A 9,537-nucleotide genomic window follows, 5' to 3' on the forward strand; every position below is an offset into this window, starting at 1 on the left:
GCGACACAGTAAATGGCCTGGCCCAACTTACATTTCTTTAAGCGGAGACATGGCCCCTCCCGCTTAAAGCGGGGAAAAGGAGCGCCCCTGTATGCCGACCAGTGCGGTGCCCGTACGGCACCGTACACCCTAGGCATGCCCGACGTGGCTTACTGGGCCTGACCCAACAGCATCATGTAAACGATTTTCTTTTTTCGGTTCTTTTCTGTCTGTTAATTTTTTATAATTTGAATATTTTTGAAAAATAAAAAATTATCAAAATTTGAATACTTTTCAATTTTAAAATTTAGCATCTCTGATTTGAACAATTTTTAGAAGTTTTTCGCTTTTCTAAAAAAATGAACAAATTTTTAATTAGAACAAAATTAAATTTGAACAATTTTAAGTTTCAAAAAATTTCTAATCTGAACAACTTTTAGTTTAAACTATTTTCTAATTTGAAAATTTTTCTACTTAGAACAATTTTCAAATTTGAACAAATTTGAAATTTGAACATTTTAAATTTTAAATAATTTTTCATTTAATCTTTTTCCGAATTTGAAAAAAAAGAGAGAAAGAAGCAGAAAAGAAAACAGAAAAACCAACAAAAAAAGAAAACGAATAAACAGAAAACGAAAATAATATGAAAAAACGTAAATAGGTCGAGCCCTATACCTGACCACGGTGTGCGGTGCTTGATACGCACCGACCTGACCGGTGTATAGGATTCGCCCAATAACAGGGGTTGTGCCCCTATTAACCGCCTTAGGCAGCAAATATGATTGGGGCTAACATACGCTACATTAGTTGCGCCCAATACAAAATAGGTGAGTTTTCTTTTTCTGTTTTGTTTCATGTTTTCTTATCTTTTTATTTCTATTTTCTATTACTATTTTTTTCCTATTTTATTTTAAACTTTATTTTATTTCTAGTTTATTTAAAAATAATTTTAATACTTTCTCCCATCCATATTATGTGTCGTTGATATTAATGTATCTAGACACATTTTAATTCTAGATACATCAAACGTTTAGCTCACTTGAATAGTTTATAAATATAACACTTATTTTATTTGAATGGTTTTCCGGTATGAAGATTATACATTTGAATGATGTTTCAATAAAACATTTATTTTATTTAAATAATAAAAACGAAATAAAATAAAATAAAAATGAGAAAAAAGGAAAAAGAAAAGGAAAACAAAATTGAGGAAAAAATAAAATAAACATGGAAGCAACGAGAAAATAAAAAGTAGAAAGGAAAAAAAACAAAACGTCAAAGAAAATATAAATGAAAAGGAAGAAACATGCAAAAGCTTGCTGGGCCTTCGAACCATAAGGCACAGGTGTGCGCACTGCTCATGTGTGGTGCCCCATCCGGGAGCGGTGACGGTTGGGCGTGGAGCGGCCCACCTAGACCCTCCCGATGTGTGCTCGACTCCACGTTTAGAGTAAATTACATTTTAGCACGACAATTAGGGCTAGGTTAACGAGTATGTGACTCTTTTTGGGTAGCAGTTTTGGTATGCGCAAAAACATATTATGACAAAACTCGATTGATCACATTTTAACATCAAACCTGACAACCCTATATTCTTTCCATTTCTCCTTCTTCCTCTCTCTTGCCTAATAGTTGTTGCGGTATGTACATGTTCACTATTCCAATCGGCTTTGGCCTCCCTCCCACCGGTGGCTAGGTTGCTTCTGTCGTCTAGGGTCCTTCCACCTCTCCGGCCTCCCTCTCGCTGGTGGTCGGGCCACACCTCCCTCCCTATTCTAGCTCGTACCCAACTTGGTCGATGGCGCCGCATCGCGCTCTCTACGCACCCCGCACGATACACCATCACCTCTATCATGCTACAGTGCGACACCAATCTGGTACAGCCTCATCCACACTCGCATCGACCCCGCCTACTCCAATTCTGACCCTCTCCTCCCTAGCCTCGTCTTCATTGTGTGTCTCCACCCCATCCTGAGTCTGATGTGCCTCTGACCAGCGGCAGCTCCGTACCTACTCCCAACTTTGGCAACTGGCCTCCTAGTGAGCCTTGCCTGCTCCAGCCTACCGACGTCGACCGGAGCTGAGGATCGTGGTTGTGCTACCCGAAGCTCATCGTGTGAGGTGGCTGGGGAAGGAGTGGACGAATGGGAAGCCCTCGTGGTATGGTGGCGGCCGGTAGGTGCGGCGGCGGTAGGCATGTGCTTCGCTCGAGGGGGCGGGGGAGGAAGGATGGAACGAGAGAAATTTTAATAAGAAGATAGATCTGAAATGTGGATCCTCTACCAACTCAGCATAATATCCAAGTGTAATACCTAGTCATCTCTTACATGTGGGCCTGTCAAGTTTTCTATTAAAACTTGTGATCAACAAATTGTAACATATGTCTGCTCCATTCTAGACTGCAATTTTCCTCCACAACTGGTTTGTCTTCCAAGAGAGGCGCTGATGCATGTAAAATGCATACATGAACTTTGTCCTTTATCATATTGAATTCCCACATATTTGCAACATATATGATGATAATACCATGTTTTACATTGATTTATGGGGATTTACCAATGATCCCCTTTATTTGGCTTATAACATGCAGAACATGAAAACCCTCTTTTATGTATTTTTCACTTTCAGAGACCTACACGAAGTCAAATTGATCTGGGATTTTGGAGTGTCACTTTTTCATCGGGAGAAGAACCCTGAGTCCTGGAAGCTCACCTGGAGAAGCCTGAGGGACGAAAGAGTCCAGGTGGCACGCCCAAACCCTCAAGCGCGCCACCCCCCTCTTTCAGCCAACGATCGTCTGTTTTCCCTGATTCTTTCGCGAACTAACATATTTTGCCCTAAAAATGACTATATTTATAACGCTGAAGAGTTCTCGGGAGGAGAGCGCCGCACAAACATAGAAACACGAAAACGAAGGCTGCTCCAGAGAAGATTGGAGGGGAAAACTCCGCCGGGATCACCGCCCGAGGGGTCTCCACCTTCTCCAACGTATTCATCATCATCACCATGACCAAGAGGGAGTAGTCCACCTCTGTACTACGGGTTTGTGGCAGTAGCTTGATCTATTTCTCTCATGTTCTTCATAGTTCTTAGTGCCATATGAGCTGCCTATCATGATTATGGTCATATTTATAATACCTATGTGATGGATCCTTATTCTATGATATTGTTTTATGAGATCTGATCATATTATATGGTGATATTTATTGATAGATGCATATATTGTATCCCGTTCTTAAGTATTTGTTCTGATGAAACATATGTGCAAGAGCGTGTGTGGGGTGATGTGCGTATTAGATGGAGTAGCCTGGAGTAGCATGGTTTTAGTGATTGGATATTGACAATATGTTTAAGATCTATTATGGCTTTCTCTTTCTTTTGCTACTCACTAGAGATAAAGTGAATGCATGTGCTATCTTCATCATGTGACAGTAGTGGTGATATTGTTTGTTCAAGGTAGCATATTTGATATTCAAACTTCATGTCAAAGTACTTATTGCTATGCTTTGTTAATTCTTGGTACAGATTGATGTAGTTTCTTTCTTCTGGAGTATAAGAGAGGTGTGTAGCATCATCTCTATGTTAGGACGTGATGAACATATTAATTCTAATCTTACATATACTATCTGCACCTTCACATCTCATTGATGAATTGCTATTTGTCCACCACAACTTTAAGAGAGAATAGTCAAGTGAACCCATGAACCCCGGTCCATTTTTTATCATAAGAAACACCTTTATATTGCTTTTTACCTTGTTTTCTATTTGCTGCAGTATTTTAGTCCTAAAATACAAAAATATTTAATTTTCTTATTTGCATCCAAAACACCAAAAATAATCGACCTCTTTACAATTTTAATTAGTTATTTTATCTAGCTTAGCTTTTACTTGTTTTATTTCTACTTGTAGTATTTACTTACACGAAACCTTGTGTTTGACAACCACACGGTGGAGTTGGGGACACAAGGCATTTATTTTACTTGCAAGATTGCTATAAGAAGAGAGAAGAGAATAATCTTTTGTCCAGTTCCCCGAGAGTTCGACATAAACCCTCGAGTCACCCTTGTAGGGAAAATACTTTGCTGACACAACACTCTGCCCTTGGAGTCCCAATGTCATCGAGCGAGCACTTCTCCCACGGAGGCCTATAGGTATTTCTCACATTGTTGTGTAGTTAGAGCACATGGTTGTGTAGTTAGAGCATCCCAATGCTCCCCCCAAAGGCCCCCAAACGGCCTTTGACGGTTTGGGGCCAAAAATGCCTCACACCAGCGTCCCCAAGCGGTATCGGCATGAACTACGACCCGATAACTAGACCAACACTCCCATGCTGGCATCATGGCATGGGGTTGAACTAGGGGCATCAGCAACGTGGAAAAATTCGTGTAGTCATCATGCCAATGACACAACGCCATTCCAGCGGCTCTCTTTCTTCCCCTACTCCCACACTCGCCGACCATTACGGAAGTACTCCACTCCCATCAACACCTCCAAATCATCGTCGCCACCGTCCATGAATTGACGCGACGAAACCTCGGCAGGTTGTACTAGAGCAACATGACCTAGTACCCATCGGGTCGCCAGCTATTGGAGCCACCACACCGCTCGCGCGGCCAGCCGAAACAACCTCTCCATCATTGGGTCGTTGCCATCGATGCCGCCTGAAGAATGTCGAGATGGAATGATGGTGAGAGCTCCAGCGAGTATTGGATCGGCGATATGAGTCATCCCTCCCCTCCACCCCTCTCCTACACTAGAGATGTGCTTCTAGGTTTAGGATTTCTGCGAGCTTGTCAATTTTGGAAAATTAACAATTGTGTTCATAGCCTAAATTGTGCCAATTCTCAGTATGGCTACTACCCGGACATGGACTATGCGTGAGACAATCTCTGGCCCAGCATGGACCGGCCTTGCCGATCCTGAGTAGACCCCGCATTGTTGTATGCACAACCTTTTGCCGGAGAAGTCCGTTACTTTCGAAGGGACAAGCACATGACATCAGTACTATGTGTGTTTGAAGAAAATTTTAAGTAGTTGTGTGCTACATTGTTTCGATTTAGTAGTGAGAGAAATATCTCAATTTTTTTCATAATTCATATTTGTAGGATGGTATCAACTGTGGGTTTGTGGGTGGCTGATCCTCAATGGTATTTTCCATGCAAACATGCATTGACCTCTTGGTGGCTGCATGTATGAAAATTTAATTGAAGAAAAGAGCAAGGTAGAAGGAAATCATTCTTGTTTAGTGAGGGATGTAAATCATTGGATTGATGCTGCTGTGAAGTGTGCGATGGAGCAAAACATGGCAAAATTGAAGAAGGGTGCGAACGATTCCGAAAGTGAGTTGGGCAAGATGGAGAAGGGTAGAGATTTGTTGCTAGAGGAGAAGATGATATGGAAGGATGAAAAAAAGAAAAAACTGAAAGAGAAGGAGAAGAAGCTGGAATACAACATTGTTGATCTTCTCAGAGTTGGGGATGCAAACAAGGACAAGTTGAAAAAGATCCATCAAATTTGTGATTAGTGAAATTTGTGTATCGAGCAACTTTGTTGATAAATGTTAGAAAAACCAAACACATAATCCAAATTGCATACAAATGTGTCAGGGGGTTTTATTTGGGAGGCGTCGATGTGGATGGCTTCGCCCGAAACAGCGACAGTTTCTACCTGCACCGATGCAGTGGTCGGACGCCGTTTGGGAGGGGGATGCTGTTATTAACTTATTGTATGTCCTAAAGGCTGGGTACTACAAGTCTACAACAAACCATCCCAAACACATTTTCATCTGTGTCAAAACCCTCCTGATTCCTTTTGAAGAGAGCATCCAACAACAAAAGCCAGAAAGTTCCCTTTTTGGGGGGTTGCAAAAAAATATGTTAGTTTACCATGAATTGGAATTCACAGATGATCTATGAGTAGGCCCAGAAGCCACAAATTGGAAAATATCTATAGCGAGCACTAAAATTAGGACAGGAAAAAAAACATCTGTCATAACAGAAATTCTTTTCCCAATGACCAAATAATTTTGTGTTCTTTTAACTAAACCTGATAGTACATCACGATGATTTGCCTGGTGTCCAAAACCTCAACTATTTCAAAGTGTGTCCCTCATCCTTTTCAACTTCTGATTTGGATTTGGCTCGGAAATACACGGGAACGTAAACTATTGATACCCATATGAGACCAGCGTTGAAGCTTATATCTCACCAAAGCTATTGCTCACGTGGTCCTGGGCGACCATGCGTAGCCGGCTCAGCGTCATGTCGAAGGAGGTATAGCAGGGCAGGTTCAAGCGGTACATGCAGGTCCTTGAGGACGGGAGATGGTCTGGAGTCTTGGATGATGCCTTGGATATGTGCATGGACAGCTCTGACCCGCCGAAACCATCAAATGGTAGATACTCCACCGAGGTCCAAAAGAAGAGCAGCCGTCTCTGCTCTTCAGCCGTCATGCTCGCCACAGCCTGGCATGTAAAAGAGATCTCAGGTGATTGTTACTGGCTCCACGCACACATATTCATATTTGATAATAAAAAATGCTGCATTATATCTAAGCAAAAAAAATCAGATTTAAGATAATTGAATTTCTTCCTGGGAGTGTCTACTCTAAGTTGACCTGAAAATTTATATCTCTATCTCGAGTTAGGAATTCTTATTTATATGTCAATGATCATGAGTGCTGATTTCTTACTTGTGTAGTTGTTGGATACATTGAAGTTTTGAGCAGCCAAATAAAGTGAGATTGGAGAGATCACATACCTTCCAGAACCAATTAATCTGATCATCCTGTTCGCTGTAACCCCGGTAGGTGGTATTTTCTTTCCATTCTTGCACATCAATGGTGCTCATGCGTCCACCCAGCATCTGGTCAAGATCTTCAAGATCCAAGCTTTGGAAGAAAGCTCTCTGCAACTCCGGTCTCACGAGCATGAACCTAAACCCCTCAGCAAAATGATTTAGCTGATCTTTGGTGCTGTTCGCGAAGAGATCTTGAATCAGAAGATCGATGTACTGGCTTCTGTTCTTGCTATCAACAGGGACATCTCTCCCTCCGGGGAGGAGCTCAATGACTTCCCGGGACCCGAACGCTCCAACTTCTCGAGCAAACGTGAGACCCAACGCGTTTGAATCGATGAGATCAGGATCCATCTCTAGGATTTTCCTGCAGCTCGCGTACATGCTTGGGTCGGCGTCTGCAATGTCTTCCAGGGTGATGGGTCTCCCAGATAGCCGCGAGAACAGCGTCCTGTCAAACAGAACCCCCACCTGTATTTTGTGTGCCAGGGCTAATCCGATCATCCGTCCTGCAAAATCGAAGTACTTGAGGTGCAGTGGATCCGCTCCAGACGCAGCTGCTTCCAGAAAATAATATGGATACATGAGTCATAAAAAATGGCATTTGATCCACCACAATTTTGGATGTATGCAGAAGGGAAGGGAAGCAGATTAATTTACCTGGATTCAGGAAGAATCTTCGCCGGTTATGTGGACACGGCGAAAAGAGGCCCTGCTGCGGGTCGAACAGAGCGCGGCACACCAGGGTGACCCACTCTCTGGCCACCCCGTCGCCGATGGCTTCCTCGTTCACGAACTCCACATCCAGGCCGGCATGGAGCTCGTCGCGCGTTGCGGTGGAGATGTACAATAAGGATTCAAACAGCAGCTGCGACCGATAGATGAGCATCTCTAGTGGCCGCTCCATGTCCAGAGGTGACAGGTCCGCATCTAGTTCCGGCAGCATCGCCATGGAGAAATGCCTCCGCGCCTCCACCCCGAGGATGTCCCTATGCTTGGAGACGATACGGGCCATGTCGTCTTGCCTGCTCCGCCCAGCGCTGGTGCCCAGCACGAGTGCGTTGAAGTACGCCGCATGTGCCATGAGGGTGTCCCGCATGGCGGCGGCAAACTGGCCGTGCGTCTCGGACCATGAATCCAGCGCGTCTAAAACAACCCAGATCCTGTCAACCGCCGCGTCCTGCTGGTGCTTGCTCGACGGCGTCGAGTCCCTGTCCGACGAATCCAAACTCGCCATGAACCCAGAGACCGACGTCAGCAGGGACATCGCCATCTGGGACAGTGCCGCTCCTGCGCGACCATCTGGCGACGAGTCGGCGGCACATGGCACGCGCACCTTTCGGCACAGCACCGAGAAGAATACTCTGAACTCGAAGACCGGGGGCACCCATGTACCCTGGCCCATGTACAAAATGAACTCGTCCGCCGTCTCCTGGGCCAAAGGAATCAGCTGCTCGATCAACCACTCTCGAGGCAACTCCGGCTCCGGCAGCGTCAGCCACCCGTGCAAAGAGAACAAGTTCGCAAGCTTCCCTCTACAGTCCCTGTAGATCGGGTCGTTTTTTCCATGGGTCGAGCCAGAGGCGATCAAGCGGCAGAGCTGCAAGAACACTGGGGCCGACCACACCTCGAGATGAAGGGGAAGCCTGCCATCCGGAATCAGGAAGGACAGGATTGCCGACTTTCCTCTATTATGATACTTCCCGGAGTTGGAGAGGTAGAGGCGGACCAGAAGGCCGATGACACCGCTTTGGAGTAGGACGTCGAGGTACTCCCCCATCATTTCAGCGTGGTGTGGGGCTTGCCGCTGGTGGACGGTGCTGGCGTTGTCGAGGAACTTCCTGACGAGCAGGACAGTGTCCCTGGAGACGAGCATCCTGGAGGCTTCCGCAACAACGACGTCCTGCGGTGCGCCATGCGGTATGCCCAGATACCGCACAAGCCGGGGCATACGTTGCCTGTCGTTGCCAAAGAAGTTCCTGAAGAACTCTGCGGTTTCCGCGGAGACGAGCCTCTGGGCTGTGGCCGCAGCGGCGATCTGGGACGCAAGGCTCCATGCTTCAGGGTATGGGGTTAGGTGGAGCATGGCGTCGGGCGGGAGACGGAGCTCGCCGATCGGCGCCTTGGGAGGGAGCTGCCGACCATCAAATACGGCATGCAGGTTGCTCCTATGCCCCACACCCGCGAAGCGACCAAGTAACTCGCCTAAAGTGTCATACGGCCGCGCCATGATCACAATCGTGCGGGAGTCCATGTTTTGGACAAAGAGCCGGATGGTGTTGGACCAGTCAGGTAAGTAGCCCGGCTCCAAAGGAACGGTAGCGGAGGAGATCGGAGTCATGTCTTCCTGGCAAACGAAGGATGATTAGTTTTTCTTGAAGGATGATTAGTTGAACATACGAAACTGAGGCTTTCTTTTCTATAATGGACAATTTCAGTTGTGCGTTAAGCTTATATACAAATAAATAAATCCTGCCTCTGCAATAATAATAATACTTTGATACATAAAGGATCATCGAGGATGCAAATACAACACACTGACCAACACAAAGACTAAAACAACAAAAGCAGAGAAGATGATTTTGTTTCTACCAATTTTGTTAAAATCTCGAATAGAAACAACTAAAGGCTTGCCTGTTTCCCTGCGGTGTCTCGGAGAAGCGAAGGTGCAAAGTACAAGGAGGGGCGGAACCACAAACACGGTTGACCGTAGATCTAGATCTCAGTAGCGTTGGAGAAGTTGATGGAGGGGCAAGCCTAAAAG

At 45.2% G+C, this 9,537-nt stretch overlaps 1 protein-coding gene across 1 annotated transcript; it reads right to left on the reverse strand.

Annotated features, from left to right (window-relative positions):
• Nucleotides 1–6,175: 6,175 nt before the first annotated feature.
• On the reverse strand, nucleotides 6,176–9,114 carry LOC124648913 (E3 ubiquitin-protein ligase UPL5-like). The gene is made up of 4 exons (XM_047188599.1): nucleotides 8,059–9,114; nucleotides 7,434–7,962; nucleotides 6,738–7,264; nucleotides 6,176–6,442 (listed from the first exon to the last, which is right to left on the reverse strand). Exons 1-4 carry the CDS (start codon nucleotides 9,112–9,114, stop codon nucleotides 6,176–6,178), a joined length of 2,379 nt encoding a protein of 792 aa, XP_047044555.1.
• Between the last annotated feature and the right edge of the window lie 423 nt (nucleotides 9,115–9,537).

The sequence above is a fragment of the Lolium rigidum genome, chromosome 1 (genome assembly GCF_022539505.1).
Source record: "Lolium rigidum isolate FL_2022 chromosome 1, APGP_CSIRO_Lrig_0.1, whole genome shotgun sequence".
In the NCBI taxonomy this organism is placed as follows: Eukaryota; Viridiplantae; Streptophyta; class Magnoliopsida; order Poales; family Poaceae; genus Lolium; species Lolium rigidum.

Coding starts and splice junctions, on each gene's coding strand:
- LOC124648913 (XM_047188599.1), bottom strand. CDS start 9,114: ATGACTCCGATCTCCTCCGCTACCGTTCCTTTGGAGCCGGGCTACTTA. Junction 7,265..7,433: donor AAGATTCTTCCTGAATCCAG/GTAAATTAATCT, acceptor TGATCGGATTAG/CCCTGGCACACAAAATACAG. Junction 6,443..6,737: donor AGATTAATTGGTTCTGGAAG/GTATGTGATCTC, acceptor TTTACATGCCAG/GCTGTGGCGAGCATGACGGC.